General features: G+C 39.9%; 1 protein-coding gene across 4 annotated transcripts in view; it reads left to right on the top strand.

Annotated features, from left to right (window-relative positions):
* Positions 1 to 17,067, top strand: part of SCHIP1 (schwannomin interacting protein 1) — a 123,669-nt gene that overhangs the window by 61,618 nt on the left and 44,984 nt on the right. Inside the window, exon 1 of one of the 4 annotated variants that reach the window (XM_039241977.1) lies at positions 6,521 to 6,782. The exons of 2 other annotated variants lie outside the window; for them this stretch is intronic. In XM_039241977.1, coding sequence (XP_039097908.1) covers positions 6,753 to 6,782 — 30 coding nt within the window. In that variant the 5' untranslated portion in view covers positions 6,521 to 6,752. Of the gene's footprint in view, positions 1 to 6,520; positions 6,783 to 8,034; positions 8,098 to 17,067 lie in introns of those variants that run through there. One more of the 4 variants, XM_039241976.1, reaches the window with a different exon arrangement.

Here is a 17,067-nt window from a genome sequence, read left to right as displayed (position 1 = left end):
TGCTTGATCCATGTCTAACACTTACTTACTCACTGGCACTTAACACATATGATGTATTCTGCCTCTGTCTAGTTGCTTACTCATTGTCTAAATCTTAACATCTTGCACATTTCACATATGTCTGACAATCTACTACATATTCATTATCTATTCTTAACACCTCTTTCAAGTTTCATTCATCCCATTTGTTTTTCTTGTTCTTCTGTAGCATTAACTGAATATTCTCAAGTGATACAGCAAAACCCTCTACAAAATATCTTGGAAAAGCTTTCCACTATATTGGTCCAGACTATCTGATTCCACACTGGCCCTCCCTGCCCTTCAGGTCTTAACCACCTGCTGCTCCTTTAAGGACCCCGCGATACCCCCCACCTGTGCTCCTGCATCTTTCTCCATCTCCTGATTCAACACTGCTTCATAACTTTGCTCATTATATCTTCAGGTCCACGACTGAAGGAAGACCCATCACATGCTCCTTGTCTAACTCCAGGACCTGGCCCTTGGGATTATTTTTCACCCATTGTCTTCAATTTCTCCCTTCTCACTAGCCCCCTCCCTGCTGAACAGATAGATGTTTGAGTCTCCCCTATCTTAAAAATCTGCCAAAAACACAAGCTCCCTGATTCCACTATATACTCATGCTCTAATTCATCAACAAACTTCCTTATACACTGTTTTCTACTTAGTCCCTCAACTTCTTGACCACTTATAACCTGGCTTCTATCCCAACACACTACTACTGAGATTATTGTCTCAGTAAGAGTAACTGATGACTTCCTAATAGTCAGAACTAATTACCATACCTAATGGCTTTTGGTGGTATTTACCTTCCAACCTACTAGTCTTTTCCACTTTCTTGCAAAATAAGTATTTCAAGCAATTTAGCTCTGCCAGAAAATCCCCCTATGACCCCTTACTACATTTTTCATTTTCCTCTCACCCTGTCAACCACACTCCCTTCCCCTCCTCTTCCCCTCTAAATGTGGACTTTTACTCAAGATTATTGTACTAATTTTCTGTTGCTGTTATAAAAATTTACCCCAACATCACCAGTACAAATAATTAGCCTATAGTTTTAGAGGTGAGAAGTTCATAAGTGGTCACTGGACTAAAGTCAATGTGTCAGCAGGGCTATGCTCCTTCTGGAGGCTCTAGGGCAAGGTGTTCTTGCCTTTTCCTTTCCTAGAGGCCTCCTGCATTCGTTGGCTTGTGAGTTCTTCCTCTGTCCTCAAAGCCAACAACACTGGCAGAGCCTTTCTCATACTGCCATCTCTGTTTCTTCCTCTTCTGCCTCCTCCTTTTACCTTAAGGACCCTTGTGGTCACATTGGGCCCATCTAAATAACCAGGATAATCTCCCTCCTCAAGGTCACCTGCTTAGCCTTAATTCCCCTCTCCTAGGTGGCTATTAGGCTGTAAATACTTTGGGAGGTCATTATTGTGTTTACCACAAGGATGTCTTTGTTTCTTACTAGCTTTCTCTACAGTCTCTCCCTTCATCTAACTTTCTACAGCTTCACTATCCTCTCTCTACAAACAAACCCCAAATTCTGTTTGCCTGCCTTCTCTCTTGAGCCCCAGTTGCCTTCTGCATCTTCAACTCAGAACTTTATGGTGAAAAATAAAAGAACATATTACTGCAGCCCAGTTCCCCAGAATCGGCTCCTCCTTCCGACTTCCCTGTTTCTTTGCACAGCACCAATTTTACTCCACCATGGTTGGTCTCAAAGCCTCGTAACTCCTTGTCTTCTTCACTCCCATGTCAGATCACTGGCTGGACGCATCGGTTCATTTTTCACAGTGTCTCATGTAAGCTTCCCTTTGTCTTTTCCTTTCCATTCCCACTATGACCTCCATCCTTCAGGCCTCTCTTTTTTTCTTGAGCTCTTGTATTGCCTTGAATTAAGAGGGGGTAAAATCCATTTCTGCTCCTCTTCTGAGCACCTAAGAGCTATTTTACATGTTATTCTCATTTCATCCTGCCAGCAACCCAGTAATCAAGGAATCAGCATCCTCCATTGATAGAGGAGGAAACTAAGCCCCAAGATAAATGAGGTGACTTTCTGAAGGTCATGATCATTTATACATTCATTTAAAAATATTTAAATGAATGAATTAATGAATTAAATGAGAGCCTGTTATATGCCAGATACTACTTCAGATGCTGGGGGGTATTAGCACTGAATAAACCAGTTAAGATCTACGTTCTAAGTAAACTTGCATTAGTCTAGAAATAGAAAAGATAGGTATTCAAGAAGTGAACAACCAAATCAACAAGATTTTTGCAGTCTCCTGGTTTACCCAGCTAAACATTCTCTTCGTCTCCGGAATTCCTAGTGAGCAAACACAAAGTCTCGTTGAAGATACTTAAATCACCAATTGTTATATGCAGTCATTTATATACTGCCTTATTTCTCTTACCAAACTCCTTGAGGACAGAAACACTTCTTTACATGGCACAGAATGGGAATCTATTTCAAACTGCAAGGTTTTAAGAATCGAGGGAGATGTTGGGGAAAGCACTTTGTAAACCAATGAAACTAAGGTTCATTGTTGTGGGTGTTTTCGATTGTGTTCTTTGGGTGAACACAGAACATCAGTTCTCCTGATGTGGACAGAATTGATTTCCCTCATAATTCCTTTGCTTCCACTGTCCCTTCCACTGCAACTGAAAGCTTTATAAAATGTCTACCTGCTTTCCCAAAGTTCCTAGGAAAAAGCTTAAAAGTTTAAGACAGTGCTTAAATGATTTCCTTGCTCATATTCCCCACCCCCCATAACTTCATTTTTTTCCCTAAAATTTCATTATGAACATTTCCAAACTGGATGGTTCTTAGGTGAATACCCACTTATGCACCATCCAGATTCTACAGTTAATATTTTACTAAGCTTGCTTTCTCACGGCTTTCCATCAAACTATCCCTCTACCTCGCCATCAATTCAGCTCAGCTATTTGATGCATTTCAAAGTTTCACTAAGCCTCCCTCTAAAGACTTCAGCCTGCATATCATTAACTACAGTTCAAAATTAGTTAAGCAGATTTTAAAAATTCTTTTGAGATAAATTTTACATACAATGAAATGCACAAATTTTAAATATATTATTCACTGAGTTTTGGCAAACGTACACACCTGTGTAAGCCAAGCCCTTATCAAATCACACAGCTTGTGCCAGAAAATTCCTGAAGCCCCCTCCAAGTCAGTCCCTGACCTCAGTAATTCACTTTTGAAACTGTATGCTCACATGACCTGTAGATGTGATTTTTTATCACTACGCTTAACTACCCAAAAAGTCTCTTTGATTCTGTTGCTAGTAACCGCCACAATTGAACAAATATTTTTCTGGATTGACAAACACCATAGTTTGCTCAATGGCAGAAAAATAGCTTAAATCAGGAACGATTCTAATTTTTCTTCCTTTTAAATGTACCTTTGATTCAGATTTAGTGCAACCTCTTACCTTATGATAATTTTTTTTAAGTTTATTCATTTTCAGACACAGAGAGAGAGAATGCAAGCAAGGGAGAGGTAGAGAGACTAAATCCCAAGCAGGCTTCACACTGTCAGCATGGAGCCCTACAGGGGGCTGGAACTCATGAATTGAACTGTGAGATTACAACCTCAGCCAAAATCAAGAGTCAGACACTTCACCAACTGAGCCACCCAGGCACCTCACATTATGAAAAATTTTTATTTCAAAGCCAACCTACATTGTCTCAAAGGAGTTTATTTCTCCAAATCTAGTGGGCCTTTATTTAGCATTGTTTAGTAAGAACACATTCACAAGATATGAACCTGGGAAAATCTGGAGGTTGTTTTTTTTTCTTACTTTGATGGCTTGTTGTTTGAGGAGGAGGATTTACATTTTGGGGCAGGTCACAACTTTCTGAGGCCTCAGTTTCCATATCTGGAAAATAGCAGTGTATCTCATGAGGTCCCATCCAAATCTGAAAACCAATACTTTTTATGGGAAGGAAAATTGTGAAGACCTAAGAAGAAAAAAAGAATCTATGCTATACAGACCATACTTAACAGTTCGCAAATATTTTTTGGTCCAAAAATGACAACTGTTACTGTAGTTTGGTTAGTTATTCTAGCTTAAATGTTCTTGGAACAGCTGGTTTCTGTTTAAAGTGTTTTGTACTAGCAAATCATAATTTAAATTGTAACACAGAGTCCTCTCCAATGAATGACTATAAAGGGAAGCTGACTTGATATTACTTTTTTTTTAATCTTGTTTATACCACTTGAGAGGGTTTTTTGACAGGATTTGGGATACAATTGTCAGAAATCTGTTCTCCCCAGAGCCACCTCTGAGCCACTTCCGCTATTTATGGAACAGCAACTGTGAAGAGTGGGATCATGTTTAGTCTTTTTTTTTTTTTTTAAACAACACATGATAAATGTCTTCAGGAGCTTATGTAATCTATCCCAGAGCCTTTAGTTTTCAGAAGAGAACAGAGTCCAGGAAGTGACTTTTTAGGCCTTGTACAGCTTGAAAGCATGTTCCTGAGTCTTGAGGTCTTATATTGAGGGAGTAGTAACTTCAGTAAAGTTTTAACAGCCTTTGTAGGTAAAGCTGTTCTGTCTTGGAAAGTTGAGGTATGCCTTCTATATTAGGTATAGAATTTTCATTTCATCTTATTTGCTACCTTGCAAAAGGAAGTTTTCACTATGACCTACATTTCCTTGCACATACTTAGGATTCCAGAACATTTGCCTAGGTAATTATATAGCAAGGCGCTCCTCACAGACATCTCTGTCTCTGTCCTGGCTCAGTAGAGAAGGACGGAGTTTGGGATATGAAGATGTATTGAATATTGTTTCCTTTACCTGGAAAGCTTTTCTCTTTTCTTCATCCTGCATTTAAGTCATAAGACTTATGATATAAATCAGGCTTCTGCTTCATTCATCAAGCTTTCATTGTGCCACCTGCCAATGAACAGGCCTAAAGAGTCCTGCCCGTGTTACATGGCCCGTCTTTCTCTCATATTCTACAGAGATGGGCTGTGACCTTCCTCAGGGTATGTGTCCAGAGGACTTTTCATTAGAACCCATTGAGCCCCGTGCTGAAATGCAAACCTGTGAGATCATCAGTTGGGCCTTCCTGACTACTCCCCTCAGTAGGATGCTGAAACCCCACATGTGAATGTTTCACTGGAGTTAAACTCAGGTAGCAAACTTTTCTCCTGCGTGACCTAAAGTAGCGAAAATTAAGAATATTTATTTTTTAAAAAATAGTTTTTTCTCTTTCCAAGCAATAGAGGCGTTGTTACAAAATTATAAATATATCACCATCTATTCCTAACACAAATTCCCACCATTCCTGAAGACAGGGATTGAGGTGAAAGTTGTCAAACAAGTTCATTTCATTCCTCAGGCAAAAAGTACTTGTTTTTCTCTGTCAGCAGCATAATGAAAACTGTGTGGTTAGTAGTAAGAGTTTTTGAGGAGGTGGATAGATAGGTAAAAATTGCTTAAGAATAATAACGCTATTGAATTTTTTTTTAATTTGGTGGTTTAAATTCAGTCAAGGTTTTATAGAGTACCATTTATGTGCTCAGGGCCATTTTATTAAGAAACAACAAAACAGATTGCCTACGGCAGCTGAGTAATTTAGATAAGGAAATTTTATTTTATTGTTTATTTTCTTAATTTTCTGTAATTAAATTAGCTTCAAGAATTTACAGGCCTGGTTGTTCCTTTTACATATTCTAAAATCCCAGGATGACCCTGAAGTACTTCAAAAATTGTTTCCCTTTTCTCCCCAGAAGCATGTATTTTCTCCGCATACTATCTGCAAGTCCAGAATTCTTTCCATTACAGCCTCTTAAGTAGAATGGCCTGTTTCTAGGATCATATGTCCTATATTGGGGATATCTATATATTCAAGTTATGGCATTGAGTTCTATAATTTACTTTCATTTTCACACAATGAATGAATTATATACTGACTTTAATACTTGAATCAGCTCTCTCCCTAAAAAAAATTTTAGAAATAATTATTTCACTTGATTTCTGTTTGACTTAAGAAGCAGCTAAGAGCCAATAAAAAGTGGGGAATCCACAAAATTACAAAATACCATTTTTTAAATGAGTGAAAACCCTCCTTTTAGTTATAAAGTTGACAAACACTTCAGAAACCCAACACAGAAAGCTCTCTTCAGTGTCAATATGCAGAATGGATTGTTTTCCCCTTTGCATGTTAAAAGTTCCGAAAGGATCCTTAAGGCCTCTTTTTCATAGCACCACGCAAGGAGCATCCGAGGGCTGGAAGGATGATGCCGGAGGTTAGAAATGTTCAACTGCAACATTGATTTGTGTCTGTCTCTCTCCCTCTCCCTCGCTGGCCTTTTTCCCTTTAATGAGGACTAGAATGTTTCCACATCAGTTAACTGCCTTCATAAAGCACCAGAAGGTCACACCAGCCCCAGACTGATCCTTTTCTTTGTGCCTATAATATAATTGGCTGATTGTGCCAGCGATGAGCGCGCCCCCTCCCCCAGCCCAGTCCTAGCTCCATGTTTGTGAGCCTCACTGCTGGTTTCCGAGGAGAGCGGCTCGGCTCGCTGCGCGCTTCCCGGCACAGGCAGTGCCACTGCGCAGGTTGATCAGCGAAACAGCATCCATTTTAATCTGCGGGGAGCCCCTGCCTTCCCAGGGCGTTCTCTCCGCCAGTGGATGCTCCGCGCTTTGCCTCGGCAGCCTCGCCGAGCAGTCGTGCTTTGGGGTCTGTGCCCTAGGATGCACTGAGATGGTACATCAGGAGAACTGTTCGTATCAGGTAAGATTTAAAGCCTGATTGTGAGGCCGGAATCCTTTGGGAGAGAAGGCCTTCGTCTTCCAAAGCAGCAGGTTGCCTCTTTACGGATTTTCAAGGGATTTTGCCATCCTCCACTCCTGGCCTTCATCGCATACAGTATCTGAATTGTAATTAGGTTTTCTGGGGAGTAATGGGCCAGAAAACAGTGCTTCCTTGGCCTTTAAAGCATATTGTGAAATCCACTGAGGTGATCTGTGCTTTGCACATTCTCTCTGTCTGTGCAAAGAAGAGGAACTGCTGTAAACTGTAATTGAATTTAAGGGGCTTCACAGAGGGAAAACCTGGTCGTAGGTCACTAGGGAAACATTGCAAAATACGATTTTTGCTCATTGAATAGGATGTGAATTGGTTTACATCCAGTTTTTAGGATTGTCTTTAGGGAATTATGTAAATACGGAGTAGTAATTGATGATCTGAGAAATTTTCAAAAATCAGCCAGCATGCACTTGATGTTTCAAGTTGCACTTGTTATTTCTTTCCAAACTTATTTTTACATGCATGTTGTTTTAAATGGTTGGTAAATAAGAATTAAGGTGCCGACATGCATAAAAAGCTCCACAGAGAAAATTTTTCAAGATTACATATTCATCTTTGTACTAATTTGCTACGTGAAGTTTTGAATTAAACACTTAGACAATTTCAAAAGACCAGTTCTAGAGTGTTAATAACTCCTTCCTGCAACTTGGACTGTCAAGGCAGCATTGAAAGTGTCTTCCTTGTAAGCAGACAACAGGAATGTTCTCAGAGGAATTGCTCTTTGCAGCAGCAGGCATGGCTAATCCAAGTCCAGGGTAGTTAATGTTGGGGTATTACCCAACTGACCGAATTCAGAAGCTCTAAGAGACCAGTTCTTGAACTTAACAATGCCTCTTCCTTGTGTGAGGTAGGTTACCTGAGACAAGCAGGTGTTTCTCATTAGGTCAGATTTCCCACAGGTAAATGTATGCAGGCAGACTTGTACATTTCACAAGCCTCAAGTTGGTGATTTCTCAGCTAAGTGAAGTGTGCCTATACAATATATTCATACACCTCTCTCTCCACTTCATAACTAGAATTTTGTAATTATGGGCTTGTTTTATTGTATTATCATTTCATAGTACATTAAAGTCCACAGATCTTAAATATCGAGATGTGCGCTTAGCAGGAATTCTTCCCAGGAGCAAGTGAAGATGCTGAGGAAACAGCCAAAACTTCACTTAGACACAATACGGAGTTTGGGGAATGGGGAATGTCAGACATCTATGGAGAGTCTAACCTACTTATGGCATGGCTCCAGGTGACTAAATTACTATCATAATTAAAATCATTTTTCTTCACTCTTCTCAGAGAAGCTATATAATTTAATTTTTGAAAGGTAAGCTACTATAAGATGATTCCCTATACCTTTTCATTAAGTTGATCATGAAATCCCTGGTTTTATAGGTCAAAAATTGATGAACTATCAGCAATTTCACCTGAAGAGAAAGGATTTTTTTAGCCAATTGCTCCTGAAAGAAGACAAATTGATTTTATTTGACTTGAACTACAACATGTAACACTGTCATTGTGTGTTTAGTAGTTTTGAAGTATTTATGGCTTATTTTCATAATAAAATTAAGTGTATTAGGCAGATAATAATAGTAGATTCTCCATCTTCATGGGGTTTTGGAGTAGAACTACCTTCATGTGTACGATCTTTGAAACACCCTCCCTTTTGCGTAAGTCAGTAAAAATGGAAACATTAACCATGAAGCCAAGTCTCAATCCACTTGGAAACCTTAGTTTTGGAACCCACCTGGCACCACATGTGGTTGGATTCAGAAAAGGCAGGTTCTCTAAGTCCTTAGCTTCATGTCATAGTCCCTGTTAATATCAACAGTAGGATATTTTTCAGAAACTTGCCCCTTTTTGGATGAAAGCTTATTTATTTGTTTGTTTTTAATTTTTTTTATTTTCTAATTTACATCCAAGTTATTTAGCATATAGTGCTTGTAATGATTTCAGGAGTAGATTCTTTATTTGTTTTTAAGGATGAAAATGCAGCGATTAAAGCAAATTCCTTAGGGTAGCATTTTTACTAAGTTAAGTATAATTTATTTGTAAGACTGATTCCTTTCTTCCCACAAATGTATACCAGCGTTTCTCAATGGAGAGTCCATGAATGGGGACCTTCAGGGGCCATTCCCCCAGAATTATATCCACATTTTGGTGCATATGTCTAGGTATATATTATTATTACTATTATCATCATCATCATCATCATCAGAGCATAATAATGCTCATCGTAACTGCTCTTACCCTTGCCCACACCCCTGTGTGGTCTTATTTTCAACACAGTATCCAGAATGATCTATTAAAACCTAAATCAAAGCATGTCACTCATCTCAGAATTCTCACAGCCCCACATCCTCCCAGGTTCCTGGGCCCCAGGGCTTTGCATCAACTCCACCCTGATTCCTCTTGGACTCTCCACTTTGCCTCTTCCTTCCGCTCTCCTCCCACTCTGCCTGCCGGCCTTGCTTTTCACTTGCTGTCCCTTCTGCTGGCTGTGCTTCCCCCAGGCGGTCCCAGGTCAGGTTGCCAGACTTAGCAAATGATCTGCAGTGTTTGAAACATGCTTATACTAAAACATCGTTCTCTGTGTATCTGAAATTCGAATTCACCTTGACATCCTGTGTCAAGAACTGCTCTCTCACTTTCTTCAGGTCTTTGCTCAAGGGTCACCTTCCTGGGAAGGCCTTCTCTGGACTTCGTGTGTCCATTTCCAGCTCCCCAGTTCTATTCCAATGCTTCTATTACACTTCCCTAATTTACTTTTTTACTTGGCATTCATTACCATCTGTCAGAGTTCATATTTTATATATTTGTCTATTTTCTGTCGCCCTCACTTTACGTAAGCTTCATAAGGGCAGGGATTTTTATATTTATATCCATCTGCTTTCCCAGTGCTTAGAACAAACCCTCAAGTAATGTGGATGGATATGTTTACTCCATATAAAATTGACTAAGAAAAAAGTCATGTAAACATATTGTAGCATCGTGGTTTCTTATATTTTGAAAGCTACTGGGATGACTTTCAATCTTACCCTATGCACTCTTCCCCCCACCGCGCGTGCGCGCGCACACACACACACACACACACACACACCATTAACCTGCACTGTTTTCATTGTCTGTGGGTCAGATAATCCCTTTGTTTCTTGTTAGTTTTCTCACCTATGAAATGGGATTTTTTCCCTAGTTAATAGTCTGGCATGTGAGCTGGCAGGTTCCTGCCAGAGGCCACCTTTCTGCATATATAAGTCAGTTACCATGAATTAAGAGCAGCCTTCTTCTGATGCACACCAGGGGCCCAGTGACAGTTGTAAAGCAGCCGAGGAAAACCATGCATCACTTCATTTCCCAATTATTCATTGCCAGTGTATGGATGTAGAGGTGATTCATTGCTTTTTCAAATAGAAGATTATTTTGGAAAAGAGTTTCACTGCTACCAAGAGCTTGAAAACCTCTATTTGAAGTGTTTGGATGCACTATGCTTTGAACAACTTAACCCAAGGACGTGCTGCTCAGAGAGCAATTCTCAGGCAGAATTTTTTATGGTTGTTTCGTTTTTAAAGGTTCTCACATTGTCATCATCTCCGTGTACTTCTCCCTCACAGGATTTACTTTCGCCAAGAGGTTACTGAGGCATGTGTTGTCATTTTCAGCTGTAGCCGTGTTAAAAGATAGAGCTATCGACCTCCATTTTCCAGTCTTGGGAGGAAGCCAGTCTCTTCAGGAAAGAACCTTGCCCACAGCTTCAGGCCTGGCAGCCTTCAAGAGGCCAGATTTTTGTAAATGGTCTCTGAGAGGAAGCTTTGAAATTTTGTTAACTTGAAAGCACAAGTTTAGGTCAAAGGGTCCATTTTGCTTAAAAGCTCCTAAATATTTTCTCCTCTTTCCCTGCTGTTGGTTTTTGGAATTAGTGTGTATATAAAAACAATGACATGCTTTCATCCCTTTCTTCCCATTGCTTAAATTCCCTGTGACCTCAGATATAGATCACACCCTCACATTCTTAGCTACTGTGGGAATGGAGACTTGAAAGAAAGAAAAGAAAATGGTATGTGAATGATTCTCATCTCTTTCCTCCCTCGGGAACATAAAGAGACTCTTCTTCAAACACACACCTGGTCTTGGGGAAGCACAGTGGAAATTTTTAATGTCCCCCCATTTGCCTTAATTCCAGATGCCTTTGCATGACATTCAATTCAAGGCCTAACTGTGATCTGAACCCCGGGTGGAAACACTCATTCCTCTAAACGCTACACTCATGCCTGCATATTGCCATTAGTACTTGTGCTTTGCTGTGGTACCTCAGCCCAGAATGTCTCCCACCCACACACCACCTGCTTTTACCTATTGCAGGTTGATGCAGCTTTCAAGGCTCACATGCCACCCCTTCAGGAATCTTTGCCCTCTCTTCCCCACCCAAAATGTCTCCTTCTCAGGACACTTTGTTTTTTCTTCTAACAGAACCCACTTACATCTAGTAACATACAAGTCTGTCTTCCCATTAGACAACAGGCTCCTTGAAAACAAGAACCTTATTTCATTTTTAAAAAATTTTTTAAGTTTATTCATTTATTTTTGAGAGAGACAGAGAGGGGGCAAGCAGGGGAGGGGCAGAGAGAAAGGGAGAATCTCAAGCAGGCCCCGTGCTGTCAACCCAGAGCCCAACATCGGGCTTGAACTCATGAACCGTGAGATCATGACCTGAGCCAAAATCAAGAGTCAGCCATTTAACCAGCTGAGCCACCCTGGTGCCCCAGGACCTCGTATTAATTCCCTACTGTACACGTGGCATGCGTGTTCAATAAATGTTTGTTGGATTGAATTACATTTTCCACATTCGGTGCTGTTCTGAGTCCCCAGGACAAGGACTGCCAATCCTAATACCAGAGAGAAGCTCAGACCTGTGCATTGCAACAGGGAGTTGGTGAAGCTGACCACAGCACCCCTGGTCTTTGGCTTGTGAACCTCTTGAACAGTTTCCAGTGTATCAAACATCCCATATGCGAGAAAGGGGGATGTAGCGCAAAGAATAAAAGAAACGAGATAGACATCCCAGCTTTCCCAGAGACCATGGATTAAGAATATACCTCTCTACCTCTTTCTCTTCTACCCACAAAATTTTCCCAAAGTGAACTTCATGGTCTATCCCCAAGCACTTTTTCAAAATAACTTGTGGTCAGTTGAGGCAAGTATTTATCTCCCAAGCCACCTTTCTTAATATATCGAATTTTGCAGTGAATCTTTTTGCCATATAGAGGAGGAGTTTTACTGCCTCCTGAAACACAAAATTTTTCTTGGATAAAACATTTCAGTCCAATTGAAGTGTCATATCCAGCACATAAGATAAAAGATGCCCTGTATTGATCCCAAATGATAAAATTGGGGAGTATATCACTTTAAGTAGCACATCTAGATATTTTTTAAATTCTTGGTGGAGAAAGTAGTAAACATGCCAAGATTCCAGTGGGTTATTTAATAGTTAACAAAGGAAAGGAAATATATTCTATCCCTGTTGACATCAGGCCAAGTGAGGGCTCATTTCCCAATCTCTTCTTCCTGTGAATGAGAAAACAAGATATCAAATTTGAGTTCATTTAAGATTCCACCCAGTTTAAGCCTGGTTCCATCCACAGCCAAGAAGAAAAATATATTGACCCAACAGAAAAGGGAATTTCAAAGCGTTTTAGTGCATTATTTAATACAGGCTTTTAAAAATAAGTTCAGTGAAACAATTTTTAAGTCTATAGCTTTTTTTTATTGGAAAAAGATTTTCCCATACTTAAGAGTGTTGAAGAATACATCATCTTCGTTATTTTGCCTGGTTGATGTATAGTTGTGTTTTCCTGAGGAGGGGCTCAAATATATACCACATTAATTAACAAAATAATTCTGGATATAAATTTACCTGTACTCATTTTTAGCCAAGATACCTGAAAATCTAATTTATATGTTTTATCACAAAAGGAACACTGTGATAAGTGCCCAAATGAAAGAAAAAAATCATTTCAACAGAGTTTCATTATGGGCCTGATCTGAAATAGAAATTGAGTGCAATACATCATTCCTATTTAAAGTAGCACTTGGGGCTTCAAATACCATGACTCAGACCTCAAGTAATTTTAAGAAATAAATATGCAAAACATTTCAAGATGAACATCTAGTGTTTTCTCTTGGAAAAGGGGTGCAAAGAAGGATGGGAAGGAAATGGGAACATCTCTATGGTAAACGTCAGTGCATGGATGATTTTTTGAGAGTAGAGACCCTACATTCTCTCACACACACAAATACACATAATCTTGAGTGACATCACAATTTCACATACAGAAGTTCAAAATTAATAGAGCCATATCCTATTATTTAGTTATATCCTCTATCCCAAGGGAAAATTTGAAATTCTGATGTACTTTCTATTCCCCATGCAGTATATAGAAGCATCAGAAACTATCAAACTTGAAATAGTAAGTACTTCGACACAACTACTTGAATTCAGGGGGAAACATCAGAGAGGCCGGTGACAGTTAACCTAAGAGAAAGCCATTAATGGGCTAAGAATGCTAAGAACACAAAGAAGTGAGGTCATTAGTCCTGGTCCCACTTGGAAACCATTCCGTGGCCATCAAAGTGAGTGCAGTTGAGTTTCGTGTACTCAGATTTTCAGTTGAGCAGAAAGACTTATGTCTGTGGTCCTCAGTCTTTCTAATACAGGTTAATGCCCGATACTCTGCCAGCACGTTCTCCTCCTCCACCCCACTCCCAATGCCATCATTTTAATTTTTTTAACCTGCACTAAAAAGTCCATTTAAAAATTGCCTGCATATTTTTATAGCTTATCTAGCTATCAGAATACCTTAATGGAAAGCAAAGCAAATTTAGATGAACTTTGCACAGAAGAAAAAAATAGTTAATTTGCAAAGAGATTATTATAAATCAGGCATCAGTGTGTATAGCACATGGAATTTGGATATTAAGGTGGAAGGGAATGCAGTGGGATGCTGAAGGGTTAATCAGGATGAACTAGAGTTTCCATCTATGAACAGGAAAATCTTTTGACAGTGCGTAAGCGATTTCCCAGTAATGTGGTCGGTGTTTTCAGAGTCGATCGTTTCTACCACTGGCCGATAATGATCATTTAAAAGCATTAGCTCACGTGACCAGTGCGCCTTGCAGTTCAGATTGTGGCCTGACAGGAAACTGAAGCTCTCCGTTCTAGTCCTTGAATTTCAGAGCAGTGGGTGAGAAGAGGCCCTTTCAAGCTCAGGGATTGTAAGTGGCTGTGTGTACATTTTTTTAAAGTATTAGTAGCATTTGGGCCTATGTTATGTCAGCACAGTTCATTTTAGAGAGGTCAGCAGTAGAGGAAAGAACCAGAGGAAATTCTCTGTAGGAAGGACGTTAGGGGCTATTATCCCTTTGTTTGCGAAGCTACTGTAGAACCACCAAACATTATACTCAGCTCAAGTCTTCCAAGGTGGTCTTTTGTTTTGGTTTTCCCTTTCCTCTACTCAGTTGGACCTCTCGGAAGTAACATTAATTACAGTTTGATCCCAAGCATCTAAAGTCAGGGTCTTGCCACCATGTCTGGAAATATGGTCTGAAATAGATAATAGCATATAATGGATTGTTTTCAAGGTCTAATGCTGGGCTTCTGAAATTTAAGGTGCATTCAAAATTCCTAGACTCTTAAAAATGAAATTTCTGATTCAGTAAGTCTGGGGTGGGATCTGAGAGCTTGCATTTCCAGTAAGCTCCCAGGTGATACAAATGCTGTGATCAGAAGGACACACTTTGAGTAGCAAAACTCTTGAAAATATCAAAGATCAGACCCTATAGTAGGAAAATATCTGATATTTCAAGATGGCACAAGCCTTTCAGATGATGGTGATGCAGCTTCTTCTGGGAAGGGTCTGAGCTGTGACCCTGTCTGTGTGCTGAGCACTCCTTGAGGAGGGGGTACAAAGTAAATTCACAGTGGGGACCGCCAAGCTCTTACATCCATGTTTCAGGAGAGAGGTTCTATCACTTTTCTCTGTGTAGTACTTATTAGAGAACTACTTATGAAAAGAAGAGGTGTAAGGGTTAGGGGAAGAGAGTGGTCTTTCGTACTTGTTGCTGTTACTTGGCTGGGAAATTTCCATCTTGGATTTTGAGGCGCCCTTCTCCAGAAGACGGTATGTTAACAGTTTGTGTATGTACATGTATATGTATTTAATACTAGTGTATATATATATATATATAAATTAAAATATATATAGTTAATAGTGAGAGTTTACTCATTTTAACTAAATGTATAAACCAACCAGTTAAAATTAAAGTAAAAAGATGTTAGTAATTAAGCTTATACTATTATGTATTTTACTCATTCTTGTAAATCTCTATATTCTCATTTTATTTTAATGTTTTAAATTTTTATTTAATTTTGAGAGGGAGAGAGAGCAGGAGAGGGGCAGAGAGAGAAAGGGACAGATCATCTAAAGCAGGCTCTGCACTAACAAGCATTGAGCACGGTGTGGAGCTTGAACTTACAAACCATGAGGTCATGACCTGAGCTGAAGTCATATGCTCAACCAGTTGAGCTACCCAGGTGCCCTCTATCTAGGTTTTTATAATTTCATCCATGTTAACTTGTTAACTTTTTTGGGGGGGAGGGTGAGTAGGGGAGGAGCAAAGGGAGAGAGAGAGAGAGAGAAGAAGAGAAGAGAAGAGAAGAGAAGAGAGAGAAGAGAAGAGAAGAGAAGAGAAGAGAAGAGAAGAGAAGAGAAGAGAAGAGAAGAGAAGAGAAGAGAAGAGAAGAGAAGAGAAATCTTAAGCAGGTTCCACATTCAGTGCAGAGCAGGGGGGCTCAGTCTCACAACCATGAGATCACGACCTGAGCCAAAATCAAGAGTCAGATGCTTAACTGACTGAGCCACTCAGGTGCCCCCATGTTAACTCAGCTAAGTGCACCAGGATGCTAACCTGAACAAAAGATTGAAATTCCTGAAATTTGTGGTAGTCCCTCTCTTTCAACCCAACAAGACCTACTTTTACCTTTTGAATATGTGTGATTTCCACAGAAGATTCCAGTTTAAAAGCACTAATGTGAACTATTAATGTTTCCTACTGTGGGGCATTTAGAGGAAGCATTTTTTTTTTTTAATTTTAATGTTTAGTCCCGAGAGAGAAAGAGAGAGAGAGAGAGACAGTGTGAGCAGGGGAAGGGCTGAGAGAAAGAGGGAGGCACAGAATCTGAAGCAGCCTTCAGGCTTTGAGCTGTCAGTACAGAGCCCAACATAGGGCTTGAACTCACAAACTGCATGATCATGACCTGAGCCGAAGTCACACTTAACCAACTGAACCACCCAGGCGACCCTAGAGGAAACATTTTAAGTAACACATATATTTCTCCTCTCTTCATGTATTTATTCAACAGCCTTTTACTGTCCACTTAACATATGTAAGGAGTTGTCTAGATGCTGTGGGGAAAATAAGATAGATAAACAGAAATCCCTGCCCCCTTAGGAAAAGGCCTGAAACTCTAACAGCTGTTGGAAAGAAGCCACAGTGGCGCTAAAAACACCATGGTAAACTAGAAAGGAAAATTCACTATACAGTGTGTTAGGTCATGACCATTAGTGAAGGAGCTTTTATTTCATTTCTTGAAAGTCTAATCATCAGGGGTAGCAGTGATCCATGTGGGGTGTTCAGATATGCAATTTAGAAAATGTTTCAGTATGTGATATTATGAGTGCAGCCAGAATCCTCTCTGTATAAAACCCTAATTTTTAAAAGCTATGCTTGATTATTTCACTGGGTGCAGTTGTTTCTTACTGAGGCAGCCAGTGGAAGGTGGTCTAGCACACCCATTTAGAAGCAGAGGGCCCAGGTTTCAACTGTGGCCTAACCATTGGCAAGCTGCCACGCCTTGGACAAGTTAGCTGACCTCACTCAGCTATAAAACACAGTTGATAATAATATCTACCCCAGAGGGTTACCATGAGGATTAAAGACATATGTAAGAGGCACATGTAAAGTGCCTGGCACATAGTGACCCCTCCACAAAGGATAGCTACTGTTACTATGTTAACATCTGCCATATAATAAGATGCATGCTTCCTTCACTTTAACTAACCTCCTTCGTCAGGATTTAATCTACCTAGGGTCCTTGAAAATAGAGCATTTTTACCCAGAGCCTTAGGTTTGGAGAAATCTTTAGTGTTGGGAACACCCACATAGG

Source organism: Hyaena hyaena, unplaced genomic scaffold, assembly GCF_003009895.1.
Source record: "Hyaena hyaena isolate Hyena2069 unplaced genomic scaffold, ASM300989v1 scaffold_203, whole genome shotgun sequence".
Lineage (NCBI taxonomy): Eukaryota > Metazoa > Chordata > Mammalia > Carnivora > Hyaenidae > Hyaena > Hyaena hyaena.
Note: the sequence above shows the minus strand (reverse complement) of the source record. Positions and strands in the feature narration are given on the sequence as shown.